This window comes from Pipistrellus hanaki (assembly GCF_964339955.1).
Source record: "Pipistrellus hanaki genome assembly, chromosome: 5".
NCBI lineage: Eukaryota > Metazoa > Chordata > Mammalia > Chiroptera > Vespertilionidae > Pipistrellus > Pipistrellus hanaki.
The window spans coordinates 89,379,866-89,398,777 of NC_140507.1; the positions used below are offsets into that span (position 1 = coordinate 89,379,866).

General features: G+C 46.2%; 1 protein-coding gene across 2 annotated transcripts in view; it reads right to left on the reverse strand.

The window, feature by feature from the left end:
- ADAMTS2 (ADAM metallopeptidase with thrombospondin type 1 motif 2) overlaps nucleotides 1-18,912 on the reverse strand; it is a 237,261-nt gene that overhangs the window by 96,536 nt on the left and 121,813 nt on the right. For both annotated transcript variants that reach the window (XM_084885158.1, XM_084885159.1), the window contains exon 4: nucleotides 12,255-12,457. In XM_084885158.1, coding sequence (XP_084741284.1) covers nucleotides 12,255-12,457 — 203 coding nt within the window. The remainder of the gene's footprint in view (nucleotides 1-12,254; nucleotides 12,458-18,912) is intronic.

Consider the following 18,912-nt stretch of genomic DNA (forward strand, 5'->3'; position numbering starts at 1 on the left):
TGGAAGCTGGTGAGAAATGAAACCCATATGCCTCTGATTGTTTGCAAACCCTGGCAAAGCTTTGGTAAACCCAGGCCAACTACTGGATTAAATTAGAAAAGAAAAGAGGGGGGGAAAAATCTGAATCCTGGCAAAGAGAGAAACCATTCATTCAACAAACATTGTTTAAGAACATACTGTACAGAGGACTGTTTCCATGCTCAGAGGAGTCTGAGGGTATAGCCTCAGCTCTGAAAGCTCAGGCTCTTGGGATCCCATGTTCTTTGTGAGCCTAAGGAGCATCTACCCTAGGCAGGAGAAATGCCTTGGGGAATCGTGGGTTAACACAGCTGGGAGAGAGAGCTCTCCTGCCCAGAAATCTGCTTCTCCTGTTTCATTGTTTAAAAATGGATATTAAGATCAGCTCATTCAATGGCTTTGTAAAGAATCTTCAAAGTGACCTCACAGGTGCACTAAGTTGGCAAGGCTAAGGTGGAAGTGGGTTGGGCTGGGGTCTGAGCAGGGAGAATGTGGAGTTTGGCTTAAGTGCAAGGTCTCTGCAATGGCCTTGAGGAAAGGGCTGCTCCAGCTGCAGGGACTTGGAGGAGCTGCAGAGGGCAAAAAGGAAGCTGATCTCCTGGGATCACCTCTTGCCAGCCTTTATGGACCCTTAAAGTGTTTGGGAGGTTTAAAATTGAGGAAGCCAAGTTTAGGGCAAGGCAGGAACTTTGCCAGGTGGGTAAAAGCCAGGATTAGAATTCAGCTGGTTCTGACTTCAAAGCTGATCCTCAAGCTATGCCAAGTACTCTCTTAACATGGACACCCAAGGGCACTGATGCAATGGGATGAAAATGCAATTTCTGGAGGGCTGGGGACACGGCTCAAGGAGGACACTAAACAAGTAGATGTCTCCAGAGCCTGATAGCAAATATTTCTTTAACATCAGGTAGTGACTACTTTTAGCTTTATTGGCCACATTGTTTCTGTCCCAGCTATTCCATTTTACCACCACATGAATGAGCTAAGACATGAATGAGTGGGTGTGGCTACGTGCCAATAAAAGTTTATTTATGCAAATGGGTGGTGGCCCAAAATTGGCCCTTGGGCTGTAGTTTTGGCAGCCCTGTTTAGAATCTCTAGTGTGTCTTGAAAAATACATGTGAATAGTGACATGTCCAAGTTTACTTTAATATAACATTGATGTTTTAAAATGCTTGCTTTCCAAAAGAAGTGGCACTTTGAGGAAGACACATCACCTCTGTTCTCTGACCTCAGTAGCCTGCAGCAGGCCTCCTGAGAGTATGAGATCCAAGGATCAAAGGACAATCACAGGCCACCTTCAGGGGTGGGCTTCTTTCTACAAGCACTGCTTGCCATCAGCTCATCCTGGCAGCTTGGGGGGTCTCAATGGACAGTGAGATCCCAAGCAACACACCCAACCCTCTAGTTTCTCAGGGAAGAGTAGGATTGAAATTAGTGCTTCAAGTTAAATGCTATAAAGCCACGTATAAGTCACTGATTTGGGCCCAAAGTTTATACTTCTTGAAATCTTAGTGCAAAGAAAATTTACTTTAAAAAATATATACATGCAAATGTTACTTTAATAATTGCTCCAGAGAAAGATTCAAACATGGCGGCTGACAGGATAGCAGAGAGGGAGAGTATGAATGAGCAAAGGAGAGAGAGGTATGTGTGGACATGTGTAGTGTGTGTGGGAGGGAGTGAGGGACAGGTAGACAACATCACAGTAGTTCTGGGGACTGGCAGATTGGACTCTTCTAGACAGGGAGCCCCTGCTACCACTGTAGGCACTCCAAGGATGGCACAGTATTAGCGTGGAACCCAAGCCATCTTGTAGAGGGCAGTAACAGAGGTCAGAAGTGCAGCTACAGCAACACCCAGATTGACCTCAGACATCATCCCCAGACCTTTGCAGGGAGCTGCTTGTAGCCATAACCCGTATGGAACCACCACCATGCCCCAGCGGTGAGCAGAATGGTACCAAACCATGGTTCCCAGACAGCTGCAGTGAGTGCACCCAGAGAGACATCCCAAACTGCACCTCCTTGCCAGAGACAAAACCCAGCAACCCAAGATACCACATTACAAGCCGCTGCACTGTGAGTGCAAGCCAGGGGTATCTCACTCACTCTTGACCATCCCAGTACAGAGCCACAGACCAGTGTGTACTCTGCCCCTCAGCATAGACTTCTAGCTGATGAGGGCTCCCACCCCCAGCACCAAGAGGGCCTTTGGGCTGGCACAGGATCTGCTTCCAGCACAGACAGAGCTATCACCCAGCATGCACCCTAACCCCTGGCACTGGCCAGAGCTACTGGTGCAACTTGGTGTGCCCAGCCAAGGTCACAGGATTATGCTGCTTGTGTGCTGCCAGAGAGTACTAGGGCACCATCCTGCTTTGGGTGCCAGAAATACACAGTGAATTGAATGCTTGAGGGCTCTAGGCCCTCACAGAGAGTCTCCTATGCCAACTCTCAGAAACTGAAGTGGACAACTGAAGGACCAGAACCATGAGAGAAGGGGTAAAACTCATATAAAAGACAATAAAAGTGGAACTCAAGGCAGAGCCAGCATTCTGTTTAGTGAATCCTGGATCATTGAACTGCTAGGGGCTTCAACTCCTTGGATCCCAAGCAGGGAGCCCAGGGTCAGAAAGAGACAATAAAAATAGGGAGACAAAGAAACAAACCCCAAAAGAAAGAAAATGAAGAATCTCCAGAAAAGGGACTAAATGAAATAGAGACAAGCAATATATAACAAAGAATTCAGAGTAAAGGTCATACAGTTCTTAAACCATCTGGATGAGAAATTTACCAACATATATAAGAAGCAAGAGTAATTGAAGAATGATATAGCTACAATAAAAAAAACACAATGGAAGGTTTCAACAATAGACTAGAAGAAGCAGAGGACTGAATCAGCAAGTTAGAAGACAGGGTAGAAAAACACACCTAATCTGAACAGCAATTGAGAAAAATTAGAAAGCAGTAGGAGAGCTCAAGGGAGCTTTGGGACATGAAACAAAGCAATATCTGTATAATAGGGGTGCCAGAAGGACAAGAAGAGGAGCAAAGATTAGAAAACCTAATAGAAGAAATAATGACAGAAAACTTCCCTGCCTTGGGGAAGAAAAAAGTCACACAAGCATAGAGTCCCTAACAAGATGAACCCAAAAGATACACAACAAGACATGTTGTAATAACAATGGCAAACATTAACGACAAAGAGAGAATGTTAAAGGCTGCAAGAGAGAGACAGAGAGTTACCTACAAGGATCTCCCATTAGATTATCAAATGATTTCTCAACAGAAACACATCAAGCCAGAAGAGAATGCAATGAAATGAAGTATACAAAGGTATGCAAAGCAAGGGACTGAGTCCAAGAATACTCTGTCCAGCAAGACTATCATTCAAAATTGAAGGGAAATCAGGAATTTCACAGACAAAAAAAGGCTAAGGGGTTTACTGCTACCAAGCCAGTAATGCAAGAAATGCTAAAGGGACTGTAATAAAAAGAAGAAATATAAAGGGAAGAAGGAACACAGGCTTAAAGAATAAAAATAGATACAAACAATAAAACCTTAATCATAAATGGATTAAATGGTCCAATCAAAAGACATAGGGTGGCTGAATGGATAAGAAAACATGACTCATATATATGCTGTCTTCAAGAGACCCACCTCAGAACAAGGAACTCAAAGAGATTGAAAGTGAAAGGATAAAAAAAATGTATTTTTTTTGGTAAATGAAAATGAAAAAAAAAGCTGGGGTTGCAATATTTATTTCTGACAAAATAGACCTCAAAGTGAAGGCTATAACAAGAGATAAGGAAGGCCACTTCATAATTATAAAGGGGTCAATACAACAAGAGGATATAACTCTGGTAAACATATATGTATCAAGTGCAAGAGCACCCAAATACATAAAAACCTTCTGGAAGATATCAAGGGAGAGATCAACAGCAATAAATTATAGTAGGGGACTTTATTACCCCATTGACATCATTGGATAAACCCTCTAGACAAAAAAATCAACAAAGAAATAGCATTCCTAAATGACTCACTAGATCAGATGGAATTAATTGACATCTTCAGAACATTTCACCCCAAAGTTACGGAATGTACATTCTTCTCAAGTGCACATGGGATATTTTCAAAGATAGACCACATATTAGGACACAGGCAAAGTCTCTTCAAATTCAGGAAGATAGAAATCATATGAAGCATCTTCTCAGATCACAATGGCATAAAATTAGAAATCAACTACAATAAAAAAAATCAAACACTTGGAGGCTAAATAGCATGCTTATTAAACAATGATTGTGTTACCAAAGAGATCAAAGAAGAAATAAAAAACATCCTGGAAACGAATGACAATAAAAACACAACAATCCCAAATCTATGGGACACAGTGAAAGCCGTCCTGAGAGGGAAGTTCATAGCATTATAGCCATACCTAAAAAAACAAACCCCAAGAAAAACTGGTAATAAATTATCTAACCTTACAACTTAAAAATTAGAAGGAAAGCAATAAGAAAAGCCCAGAGAAAGCAGAAAGAAGGAAATAGTAAAGATTAGAGCAGAAATAAATAACATAGAAACCAAAAAAGAAAACAGTACAAAAGATCAATAAAATCAAGAGCTGGTACTTTGAAAAGTTAAACAGATTGATGAACCTCTAGCCAGACTCACCAAGAATCAAAGAGAGAGGACCCAAATAAACAAAATTAGAAATGAAAGAGGTGAAGTAACAACTGACACCATGAACATACAAAAGATTGTAAAAAATTTACTATGAACAACTCCATTCAAACAAACAGGACATATTCCTAGAAAAATACAATCTTCCAAAACTCAATCAGGAAGAATAAAAAAATCTGAATAGGTCAATAACTATGGAGCAAATTGATGCAGTAATAAAAAATTTCTAGTAAACAGAGCTCTGCACTGGATGGCTTCACAGGAGAGTTTTATCAAACATTCAAAAAAGAATTAAAACCTACTCTCCTCAGACTATTCCAAAAAATACAAAAGGAAGGAACACTTCAAAGCTCTTTCTATGAAGCCAGCATTACCTTAATCCCCAAACCAGATAAAGGCACTTCAAAGAAAGAGAATTACAGGCCAATATCCCTGATGAACATAGATGCTAAAATCCTCAACAAAATATTAACAAATAGGATCCAGCATTACATTAGAAAGATCTTACACCATGACCAAGTGGAATTTATTCCAGGGATGCAAGGCTAGTATAATGTTTGCAAATTAATAAATAAGATACATCACATAAACTAATTGAGAGAAAAACATCACACAATCATATAAATTCAGGAAGATAGAAATCATATGAAGCATCTTCTCAGATCACAATGGCATAAAATTAGAAATCAACTACAATAAAAACAATAAAAAAAATCAAACACTATAAATTGATGCAGAAAAAGCATTTGACAAAATCCAACACCCTTTCTTAATAACAACTCTCAGCAAAGTGGGAACAGAGGGATTATACCTCAACATGGTAAAAGCCATATATAGCACATTTATAGCCAACATCATACTCAATGGGCAAAAACTAAAACCATTTTCCCTAAGAACAGAAACAAGAGAGGGATGCTCACTTCCACCACTCCTGTTTGACATAGTACTGGAAAAGCTAGCCATAGTGATCAGACAAGAAAAAGAAGTAAAAGGCATCCAAATTAGAAACAAAAAAGTAAAACTGTTATTATTCACAGATGACATGAGTCATTGCAGCCCAGAGTTCCTTTCAAGATGCATAGAAAACCCTAAAGATTCCATAAAAAAACTACTAGACTTAATAAATGAATTTGGCAATGTAGCAGGATATAAAATTAACACTCAGAAATCTATGGCTTTTTTATTCATCAATAATAAACTCACAGAAAGAGAAACTAAAAAAGAAAAAAAAAATCCCATTTACCATTGCAACAAAAAATTAAGATACCTAGGAATAAACTTAACTAAGGAGGTAAAGACCTATACTTGGAAAACTACAGGATGTTGAAAAAAGAGATAGAGGAAGACATAAACAAATGGAAGAATATAATGTGCTCATGGATTGGTAGAATCAACTTCATTAAAATGTCAATACTCCCCAAAGCAATTTATATATTCAATGCAATCCCATTGAAATACCAGTGGCATATTTCACAGACCTAGAACAAACTCTTTAAAAAAATTCATCCTATATAATAAAAGGTTAATATGCAAATAGACCAAATGGCAGAACAACCAAACAACTGAACAACTGGATGCTATAGTGTGTGTTCACCACCAGGGGACATGCAGGGGTCATAGCGGATGTCAACAGCAGGCGACAGAGCGCAAAACATGACAGGTGGAATGGTGGAGCAGGTGAGCAGGGAGCCAGTTGCTGTCATCGGGTTAAGCCTCTGGTAGTTACTGAAAATTCTTTGCTCCCGTGTGCCGCAGACTTGCCCAGCGCTCGCACTTGCTACCGGCACTGGCTCTGTTTGCCCCTGAGAGCTTTTCCACCTCCCCCTGCTCCTGAGGGGCAATCAGGGTTGGCAGCCACCTCTTACACCTGCTGCCCGCTTGCAGCCGCAGCTGGCACCAGAGCCCTCACTCGCACCTGCTGCTGGCACTCAGCATCAGTCCCGATTGCTCGGCACCATCACCATCGAGAGCAGCGGCTGCTGGCCCCGATTGCTCTTGAGGGCTTCTCTACCTCTGCCTGCTCCTGAGGGAAGACTGGGGAAGCAGCTGCCACTCATACCCGCAGACAGTGCCAGCCCGCTCCCACCTGCTGCTGGCACCATCCCCAATTGCTCCATGCCATCAGAAGATGTGAGCGGGGTCAGCGTATGGGAGCAACAGTGGTGGAAGTGGGTCTGCCAGCAGACAGGGGGCCAGAGGCCATGGCAGGAGGGTCCAGGTGAGAGCACAGAGGATAAACTGAGATCTGCCTCTGTACCCACTGTAGCCTCGCAGCCCAGAGTTCCTTCTAAGGTGCACAAATTCATGCAGTGGGCCTCTAGTATGGAATAAAAAAAAGACCCTGAATAGCTGCAGCAATCCTGAGGGAGAACAAAATTGCAGGAGATCATGATACCAGATATCAAGCTATATTACAAAACCGCTTTTCTCAAAACTGCCTGGTACTGGCACAAGAACAGGCATATAGACAAATGGAACAGAACAGAGATCCCAGAAATCAACCCAAGCCATTATGTTCAATTAATATTTGACAAAGGAGGCAAGAGCATACAATGCAGTCAAGACAAGTCTCTTTAATAATGGTGTTGAGAAAATTGGATGGATACCTGCAAAAAAAATTAAAACTAGACCATCCCAAAAATAAACTCAAAATGGATAAAGGACTTAAATGTAAGATGGGAAACCATAAAAATCTTAGAAGAATCCTTAGGCAGCAAAATATCAGACCTATGTCATAGCAGTATCTTTACCAATATAGTTCCTAGGACAATAGAAACCAAGGAGACAACAAACAAATGGAACTACATCAAAATGAAAAGCTTTTTCAAAGCAAAATAAACCATCAGCAAAACAATAAGGGAGCCCACTGCATGGGAGAACATATTTGCCAATGTTATCTCTGATAAGGGTTTAATATAAAAAATTTACAGGGATCTCATACAACTTAACAAAAGGAAGTTAAACAATCCAATAAAAAATGTGTAAAGATCCTTTATAGGTACTTTTCAAAAGTAGACATACAGAAGGCCAAGAGACATGAAAACATGCTAAAAGTCACTAATCATCTGCGAGATGCAAATCAAAACAACAATTCGGTACCATCTCACACCTGTCAGAATGTCTATCATCAACAATTCAACAAACGACAAGTGCTGGTGAGGATGTAGAGAAAAGGAACCCTCTTGCACTGCTGGTGGGAATGCCACTGTGGAAAACAGTAAGGAGTTTACTCAAAAAATTAAAAATGAAACTCCCATTTTACCCAGTAATCCCACTTCTAGAAATAGATCCCAAGAAATCAGAAACACTAATCAGAAAGGATATATGTACCCCTATGTTCATAGCAGCACAATGCACCATAGCTAAGATTTGGAAACAGCCTAAGTGCCCATCAACAGATGAATGAATTAAAAACCTGTGGTACATCTACACAATAGAATACTATACTGCTATAAAAAAGAAGGAACTCTTACCATTCACAACAGCATTGATGGATCTGGAGAATATTATGCTAAGAGAAATAAGCCAGTCGGAGAAAGATAAATAGCACACGATCTCACTTATTTGTACAATATAATGAACAAGATAAACTGATGAATAAAAATAGATCCAGAGACAGAGAATCATTGAACAGACCATCCAACCTCAGAGGGAAGGCATGAGAGGGTAGGAGTGAGGGTAAGAGATCAACCAATGGATTTGTATGCCTGCACATCAGCATAACCAATGGACACAGACAGTGTGTAGCGAGGAGAGGGGAGGGCATATAGTGGAAGGTTGGAGTGGCTGAAGAGAGGGCAATGGGGGGGAAAAAGGAGGCATATGTAATACTTTAAACAATTAAAAATTTAAAAAATTGCTCTGGTTTCCTCCAGAGCATGTATCCATCCCTGGCTTCAGAGGCATCTGAGCCGGGGGAGAAGAGCCACTGTCTGTGCCTTATCATCCAAGGTAACCAGAGATGCCACGAGCACAGGGGCTGCATCTCAGCCAGGCTTCTTGGAAGCTACCACTGCAGAGAGCTTGCGAGCAGAAGGCAGCTCAGGTCCTGGCAGAGCAAGTATGAAAAATGGTAATTCCCTAAGCATGGGTCAGCAGTAGGCGTGTTCAGGAGTGTTGGCTGCATCCCAGCCTAGGAAGACCATACACAGCAGGAGCATTCTTCCAAGGAGGAACGGTGAAATTTTTCCAAGGAGGAAAGGTGAAATGGGACAGTGCTCCCAGCACACAGAGGAGCCAGGCAGAGGTGAGCTCCTGGTCCTTAGGGCTGGGCCTGGTGGAGACCAGAAGAGAATGTGGAAGGTTGGAGGAGAGGAGCAGGGTGACAGCAGACGGAGGCTGGCTGTGCAGAGCCATGCGGGAGCAGGGAGCCTACGAGAAGCCCAGCACAAGTGTGGGGGGCCAGGCCTGGAGAGTCAGCAGGGCTGGATGGACTACACATCAAACAGGTATCTGAGGCTCTCTGCAGCCTTTCCCTGGCATCCTAGCCTCTTCAGCAGGCTAAGGGACCCTGGACCAAGGGGACCAGGCCTCAGCCTGAGTTTGCCAGCAACCTTATCTTCAGCAAGTATATGCTAAAAATTAGTGCAAGGGTGTCGGAGGGCGAGGCTGAGGCTCAGCACTCTCAGGCACAACTTTCTTCATTTTGGCAGAAGCTGAGAGTGGAGGCAGCTTTGAGATGAGTGTCTGGATGGGCAAGGATGGGAAAGAGCCCTGGAGGATGGGCCCTAGGCAGGTAGTGTAGGGAATGGGGTGCCGAAGTTGGCTGGCATGGTCTAATGCAGGACCGATGGTCCTGGGTTTATGGGCAATCAGCCAGTCTGTGCTCTGAAGGACCCTACCCTCAGGGCTTAATGCTGGGCACTTGCCAGTCTTGAAATTCTTCTTTTTACACTTTGAGGTAAGTCAAGTTGGATGGGACAGGAAAGCCTTGGCTCATGTGCCTAGAACAGGTTCTTGGCTACCCGTTCTCTACCCTGTAACCACTGCTGACCTCTGCCCCTGGCAGGGGCCTGGATGCAGTTGCCTAAAGGGTCAAGGTGGGTGCATGTGCCAAATAGCATCTCAAGTGGGGGTATGGCTGTGGCCATCCCACCCTGGGCAGGCAACCCCACACTAATCTCAGAGGAGGTGCGATCCAGGTGCTGAGGTGTGAAGAGACTTGGCCATCAGCCCTGGGTTGAAGCACTGGGCCCATGGGAAGGGGAGCTGCCAGGTTCACTCTCCCCAGACTGTCTGGGCAGGGCACAGAGCCATGGGTTTCTCCAGTGGTGCCTGTCAGCCTGGACAGAACAGCTGTCAGGTCCCAGGGGCCCAGAACTGCCCATGGCCCATGCGGAAATCTGTGCCTAGGGGGGCACTTTCTCCATGAGCTTTGTCTCTGGGGCTCCTATCTTCTTTCTTCTACTTCCCGAGTCTGGCTTGTGCTTTGCCTGAACTTCTGGGAACCTTGAGGCACCCTCTGCCATTAACCACAAAATACTCTGATGATTCTCCATACAAGTTAAATACTCGAATATGTGCATTTAAAACAGACTTTGTACAATGTAAATATAAGTGGTAAAATTCACGCTAATAATAAAACATTCTAACTGTTCTTTAGTTACAGTCAATAAAGAGAAAACCTTAAAATCCTGACAAGTTGAGAGAGAGACTATAGGAGAAAGAAAAAATGATTTAATAGGTCCTTTTATGGTACTTTTCCCTGCTTTTTGAACAAGAGAACCACATTCTCATTTTGGCCCCAAAGTTTTGTGCCAGGAGACCTTCTGGGTGTGAGTCTGCTGGGGCTGGCCAGTGTGACAGGAATGGCCAGGTGGTCTGTGAGGGTGAGGTTTGGGGAATGATGCTGCTGACAATAGGCCAGAGAAGTCACTGCTGAGGCGACCAGAGTGAAGTCCCAGAAGATTGACTTCCAGGGAGGCATGGAGTGCCAAACACGGCACCCAATGTAAAACTGGGGAGCCCAAGGCCTCAGAACACGACTACACACAAACATGTGAGCTATCAAAAAACAATCCCACACAAAACAAAACAATGGCAAACCACAAAACTGGGAAGACTATTTCCCACCCAGGCAACAGACAAAAAGTTAACCTATCCTATACAATACTAGTAAAAGCTTAATATGCTAAGGGTCTGACCATTCGACCAGTCACTATGACTTGCACTGACCACCAGAGGGCAGATGCTCTGACCGGTAGGTTAGTTTGCTGCTGGGGTTCAGCCAAAGGGGATTGGGCTAGATGTGCCAGACATGCCTTGGGCTAGATGTGCCAGACATGCCGTGGTCCCTCCCTGGCCCTGATCTTGCACTGGTGGGGTCCCTTGGCCTAGCCTGTGCCTTCTTGCAATCTGGGACCCCGTGGCATACTCCTCAAGGATAATTCTAGATGTGCTGTTGATGAATTAAGTACTGTTACCATCATGATAGCAAAACCACATTTTATTTAGTATCTGGACTGTTCACCTCCCATTATCTTATTTAATCTTTATCCCGAAATGCAAATTATTAATCCATTTTAAAGATGAGAAAACCAAGGCTCATAATACACAGCCCCACTACTTTCCAATTCCCCAGCTTTGGGCTTCCCTGCCCACCTCCGGCCCCTTGCAAGCGCCTGCTCCTTCCACAGATCTGTCTTTCCCACCAAGATCCCACACACAGGATGAACCCTGCTCCTCCCTCCCACCCTAGCTCTCCCGACTTGGCTCAGCTGAGCTGAACGCTGCCCCTAGGGCTTGCACTTGGAGAAGGGAAGCCTCACATCCTCATGGTGACCCTGACCAAGCATCAAGCAATGAGGGGAAGGCTCTCCCATACCAGACAGGGAAGAGGCAGGGCTGTGCCCTCTGCTGGCCAGTTAGGCAGCAACCCCGTGCCTCCTGGGGTGGGGGGTGGGGACTGTCATGTGGGGGCAACTCCTTAATCTCTCCTGTTGGGTAAACAAGGGGGCGACACCTTAATCTCTCTATATTGGGCAGACAAGGGGCAAGTGCCTCATCATGCCCAGAAGGCACAAGTGGCACACAAACACCCTATTACACAGCACAGCTTCGCAGGGAGAAATGGATCCCTCTTCAAGCTTCCATTCCTCTGCCTACTCCCGGAGAAGCCTGGATGGGTGCTAGTCTGTCTGTCCCCTTGGGGGGCACACACCGATATCCCTTCTTTATTGCTTTATGTTTTACTTTTAGTTACCTTTATGTAAAGTGAGGTTGTTTCCTTTGTAAATAATTTTAAGTTTTAAAAAGTCAGTTCATTTATAGGAAAATACACAGTCCAGGGCAGTGTGGTAAAAATAAAGAAAACGGAGACAAATGTCTGGCGTTTGGGGAAATGGCCTCAGTGTGTAAACAGCCTAGCCACGTCAGAATATGCCGCAATGGCAGATGAGAAAACTCAGGTTCAGCATGGCTGATGGGAAGGTTACACTTTCTCACCTGCAGACCCAGAGCGCTTCCCTGAAGCCACATCACCCATCCCTAGATCCACTAGGAAAGCACAGAAAGCACAGGTGCCCACCTGCACCTCCCTCCCCCCGCCCCACTTACAATGTTCATGAGTGTGAGCAGGTACTTCTGCACGTGCTCCTTCCCGTGGAACTGGACCACAGAGTCATCCACACCCAGCAGGACCTCGATGTTGTAGTCGTCATCGGCGGTGTGTCTGCGTGCCCTGCGCCTCGAGCTGTTGATCCGTTCCTCCAGGACGCCCAGGGTACGGCTGAGGCTGTCCAGGCTGCCAAGAGAGGCCCCTGGAAAGACAGAGGGCACAGTGCGCAGCTGCGGCCGGGCTCACCGGGAACACAGCAGCAGCAGAACAAACTCGGCATCTGCCCAGCACCAGCATGGCCATCACCTTGTTGCAAACTTACATTCTTGTCCCATCTTACAAAACTACAAACTGAGTCTCAGAGATGGCAATATGATGTGCCAAGTCAGCTCAAACCCAGCAACACACAGATCAACTCCTCGGCCATTGCAGAGCCCTGGGTGACACACAGAGAGGCCAGGAAGCTGGGCTGCCCAGCCGGGAGTAGGTTCAGGGTGGCAGAGCAGATTCTTTCACCCTTCACACACTCAACACTTGAGAAGGGTTGCCCAGGTGCCAAAGGACTGGTCTCCCAAGTGTGGCCACACTTGTTATTTTTTTTTAATAAGTTTTTATTGATTTCAGAGAGAGGAAGATGAGAACGAGAGAGCTAGGAACATCAATGATGAGAGATTCATTGATGAGCTGCCTCCTGTGTATGGTCTTAGTGTGTAAACAACTTTACCAATTCCTACTAGGGATTGAGCCCACAACCGGGCATGTGCCCAACCGAGAATTGAACTACTGACCACCTGGTTCATGGGCTAAACCTCAACCACTGAGCCACACTGGCTGGGCAAGGCCACCCCTGGAGAAACTGAGGTCCAGCCCAGGTGGTGTTTGTCCCACAGTGTCTTCTCAGGCCTCCCTTTCAGAACTGCCTGCTCAGTCCTCACTGAAGCAAGGCCCCTCACTCTGGGCCAGGTCCACCCATCCCACTCCATGGTCACCACCTCCCATAAGCACCCTTCCCCAGGCGGACAGTGTTATGGCTGGTCCCAAGCCAAGGAGATGGGTGGTTGCCTGAATGAACTGTGCAGGAACCAGGACAAGACTTTCTCATGACAGCTCCATCACAGTCTTCTGGGCCAGGGTCTTGCCTCCAGCCCCCGCAGGTGTGACACCTGGCCCGGGCTGGGGGAGTAGGGCCTATTACAGCATCTGAATAGCAATAGCTGCCAGCTCAGTTCTCTTCGCCTTTCCCACTGGGCTCGGGTCCTTCCTGGACTGTTCCCTGACCCCAGGTCCTGCTTCTCCTTGGCATTCCCTGAGTGTGAGGGAAGGGTTTTCAGAGACTCCTGCCTTTGGAGGGACCTTGGACCTCAGGTCATCATGACAGCACCAACCAAGGGGGTGGTGTCCAGGTCCTGTAGCCCCTGAAGTGAAGGTGGTGCTGAGAGCCCAGCTCAGCTTTCAGTACCCCTGAATAGCACCCCTCTTAAGAGTCTTCCAGAAAAGTCTTCTCACTTGGCCCCAAAGCCTTTTGTCTGCTGCCTCCTCCATGTGGGGCAGGACTCCCCGCACGTCAGAGTGCTGTGTGACAGGCCTTCTGAGTATGGCCGCTCATGGACAGGTCGGGTGTCCTGCTGCTGGGAGGGTCCTGCTCCAGCACTCAGCCCTGCACAGACATCACTCACTCAGTACAGGCAACAGGCATTTTTGGGGTGCATAACTGTCCCCATTTTATAGACAGGAGGGCTGATGGAACCCCCTGCATGGCTGACTCTCAGCCAGGAGCTTTCTCCTTTACACCTGCTGTCTGTTAGCTTTGAGGCACAAACCTGCAACTAGGTCACAGCACAGAAACCAAGTAGAGAGAGTGGACTCCATGGCGCTCTGAGAAAAAGTGGGATGCAGGACAGGAGGTACAGGAGCAGCAGCGTGTGGAGCAACAGAGAAGAGGAGTCAGTCGGGTCAGAACTGAGTAGCATCTTGCATTCCTGTTTGTCCTGGGGTTCTTGTGTCCCCTCCCCGCTCTGCAGTCCCCTGCGCACTGGTCCATGCACACACACATGCACGTGGCCGGGGCAGCGCTGGGGAGGCAGGCGTGCAGCATCCCCTGCAGAGCCAGGGCCCCGCTGGGCTTCTTGGAGACGATTCAGGAACATCCTTGCTGCTCCCAGAGGACAGATCGGTGACTTAAATCTGACGGGGCTTTGAGGAATTGCTATTCTATTTTTACACATTTATTTCTTTGCATTTCTAACAAGCAGGGACAGCTCACCTTCAGAACCACCTTGGGAAGCACAGAAATAGTAGTAATCCATGCAGTGCTCCCTTGAGGAAGAGGCTGGGTGTTGTCTGCCCCTGTGGAGCCAGGGGTCACTGACGGGTGGTCCCTGGGCAGAACCAGCCCAGGAAGGCACTCGTTAGGGCCTCGCGGTATTTTAAAAATACCTTACTTGGTTGACAGTATTTGAAAATTGGGAAATTTATTGTTAAACAAAATCTAGAATAACCAGTTTCTCTGGGGAATTACAAAATGGGATCATGAGACAGGTGGGTGGTTATCATGGCAACACTAGGCTGTGGGCGATGATCACACCTGGAGACAGGACACACAGGACCATGTCTCCAGGACACCTGGCCTGCTGCCTCCTGGCCCCCGAACCCAAGGAGTCACATACAGGCCAGTGACTGCTGGGGTGGGAGCAGGGGGTGGAGTGCAATGGGGCTGCCATTGGGGCAGAGCTCTCTGGGCCAGACCTTATAGCTGCTTTTGCCAAACAAGCACAGTTTTTAATTATGTTACAGGTCCATCAAAAACAATGCTTTCTAAATATTCATTAGATGTTATAATTATTATTTTAGTCATGATTATTTTGGGGGTAAAATTGAACCGAATGTTCTAGAACACCCCAATCCCCAAAGGCCCAGCCCCTGTAGAGATGCCCCAAAGTGGAGGTCAAGGCACAGACCAGGAGAGAAAGACTGGGCCCCTCAGGCCTCCTGGCAAGTGACAACTCCCCCCACCTACTCCCCACCCCCGCCGCTGCCACCCAGCCCTGTGGTGTGCAGGCCTGGAAGGGTATAGGGAGCAGCCCCAAGGTGATTAGTGTCTGCCAAGCGTCTGGCCACGTGAGCACTGATGGAAGCCGTCAGCTGTCAATCTTGGATGCCTCTTCAGTTTCCTTATAGTGGGATTGATCCTGAAGACTAAGCCATGCAGAGACCCAACCACAGCCCAATCCTAGGAGGCCTGTCCCTCAAGCTGAGTTCCAGCCCTGGGTGGAAGACCACGGGATTCCCTGACACCAGCTTCGTCCTTCGAAGCTGCCTTCCTGTACTGATAGCCTACCTGGCCTAAAGGCCTCTGCTCCTCCTGGTCCCTGGAGGCCCGGGGAGGGCCCTCACCCACTCTCCCCTCCTCCCCGGAGCCCCTGCAGCTCACAGGCAGCCTGCTAAACAGGTAGCATGCGCTCACCCAGCCCTTTGGCTCCAGCCCTCATTACTGGCCCAGGCCCAGGCCCAGGCCCAGGCCGACAACAAGCTGACCCGTCTCCTGCTGTCCCTGTGCATAGCCCCCAGCCACGGGGAGAAGCCACCAGTCCTCCTTCCAGCCATTCGTGGCAGATGGAGAAGACTTGCCCTGAGCAGAGGCTCCCCTACCTTGCCAGTGGGCATCCGTAGGGATTTAATTTCCTGGCATTCCCTGTTTTGAGAGACCTTCCTGGAAGGCAGCTGGGACTACTTTCCTCATGTCTCAGGAGGCAGTCCCTGTTTCTTTTTAAAAACTATATTTTTAAATTGATTTCAGACAGGAAGGGAGAGGGAGAGAAGGATAGAAACATGAGTGATGAGAGAGAATTATTGATCATTTGCCTCCTGCACATACCCCACTAGGGATTGAGCCTGCAACCCGGACATGTGCCATGACCAGGAATTGAACTATGACTTCCTGGTTCATAGGTTGATGCTTAACCACTGAGCAACACTCCCCAGGCTGTCTTTCCCCCTTTGGATGGGGTCTTATGTGCCTCAATTTCCCCAGTGCCCCACAGGTAATTAACTGCAGGGCTGTGAGGAGCCAGGCAAAGAAGCAATAGAAGGAAACACAGGATCCAGCAGGGAGAGTCAGGCTGTCTCCTTGGGAGCTGAGAGCTGGGCTGGAAGGAGAGGTAGGTGAGCAGAGCCACTGGGTAGGGGAGCAGAAGCTAACCTGAGGTGACTGGCAGAGGAGCAGAAGCTGGCACAAAAGCCAGCTGTAAGTCTCTCACAGACATAATTAAAGCCCTGGCTGGCTTGGCTCAGTGGATAGAGTGTAGGCTTATGAACTGAAGAGTCCTGGGTTTGATTCAAGTCAGGGGCACATGCCCCATTGTGGGCTTGATCCCCATTGGGGGGTATGCAGGAGACAGCCTATCCACATGCTCTCTCATCATTAGTGTTTCTATCTCTCTCTCCCTCTCCTTTCCTCTCTGAAATCAATAAATATAGATTTTTAAAAAGTCACTCACAGACATAACTAAAAGAAAATGAAGGAGGAGTTAACACAAATGGTGTAATGAGAGGTAATATGTAACTGCCAATAAAAAGAAACCAGGTGTAACAACATTTATGAGATAAAATATAATCCAAGGTATTAAAGAGACCAGCTGATAAATAATTCATTGAGAAGATGTAAACGGTACCAAACAATGCACCTGGTAAAGCGTCAGTCTGATACAAGGAGAAATAGACATGCCAGAGTTTTATGTGCATTTTAATGCATCTATTCCAGTAAACAACGGATCAATTAGATGAAAGGCGAGGTGGGGCTTGAGAGGATTTGAATTACTAAAATGAATTAATGTCTAAACCCAACAACCAGAAAACGTGCCCTTTTCAAGTGCACATGGAAAAAAGCCCCAAGTTCTTTTGCACATTAGGACGAAAAGAAAACGTAAGAATTGTGACTTCAGTCACCATCAGGACAAAATCAGAGAAAAAGAGGAAGGCCCTCAAACCCTAAACAACAAAAATTAAAAACAGACTTCTAACAAGCCTAGACTAAATAAATAGAAAATACAAATTCTAATCATTGGCTCAAGTACAAAACCTGAATAAATCTCAGAAGAAATTGCAAAAGTGGTAAAAAAAAAAAACCCCAACAAAAACCAAACCCAGGTTTTATGAGAGAGTTTTATTAAAGCCACAAGGAATCGACATTTCTCATCGTACGCCCAACATTTCCTGGTACAATACCTTCCACATATATAGCAATAACCATCTAGGAAACAGAATGGAAAACAGGGCTTATCAATTATAGCAACAAAGCCCACAAAATATCTAGAAAGAAACAAAAAGAATGAAAGTACAAAGACCACACAAAGCATAACATAGCACAGGCTAAAACTCCAAAACACACACATGGAGACACACACACACTCTGCTGGATCACAAATGGATTCTCCTTCAAATTAATCTATACATTTAACATAATCTTCATCAAAGACTTGCTGAAATCTAACAAAATCATTCCAAAATTCAACAGGAGGGCGACATTTAATACAATAGCCAGAGATTTATTGAAAAAAAAAAAAAAAAGGACAGTGATGAAGGGGTACTTACCTTGCAAACAGAACATATTACAAAATAACATTGATTAGAAACTAGTGGCACCATGCCATGGAAGACAGGGCAATGGAACTGAACGCAAAGTCCAAAAACAACGTGTAAGCATAAGAGACGCTTCTGAGTACAAATGGCAGATTGAACACAGACATCCAATTCAGCTCCCTCTTGGCACCCCAGGACACCTTTAGTAAAGAGATTAAAAAAAAAAAATCACAAGCCTACAGGGACACAGAAAGCAAGAGAAGAAAATGACAGAACTGTTAGAGGTTGGACAGCACATGACCGTGTGGTCATAGACTTCATATATCTGAGAGAGTTGGACCCCAACCTGGCCATGAAGAGAGCCAGGACTCTACACAGTAGAATCCTCAAAAAAGCACAAAGTTCTGCAAGTAGGAGTGAAGGGCAGATTGGCATTAGTAGGACTAATTGATAGCTATCTCTCCACAACACCCCCCCCCCCCCCCCCCGTTCTCTTCCCGCCTCCCCTGTCAACCCCCTATGACAGCCACAATAATAACACTGCATTGTTCTGGAAGCTCATTTTTCTCTTGAAAAGGTGGGAGGGGGGAGTCTCTGGGCTGCAGGCACCAGGTGTAGTTGAGAGCATAGGTACAATGCTACAAACAGGAGGACTGAAAGAAGGCCGAGTCACCAGCCTGCTTCCACCATTCGACCCCCGCAATGCTGGTCCTCAGGCCTTTCCCCCTCAGACAGGACAGTGGGAAGGGTCTTGTCTAGTGAATCTTACTAAGCAAAGACCGAAAGGCAGTATCAGTGTCCACGGTTCCCCCATCCTACAAGAGGCACCTCTTCTGCTGCCCAACATTACGCACGAGCAGCCCATCAAGCATTAGCCACTTTCAGGGGGGAGCCCCAGGCTTGGCAGATGGAGAGCAAGTTAAAGCAAAATAGCCAAAAAGAGGAAAACGGAAGAAATAGAGTGCACAGGAAGGTGGGGAAACCTGTCATTAGTAAGCTCTGAAAGTATTACATCCATTAAGCAAGAATAGGATGAGGACAATTAAAAGGCTTCTTGGAAACTAAAAGGGCTTCAGCAAA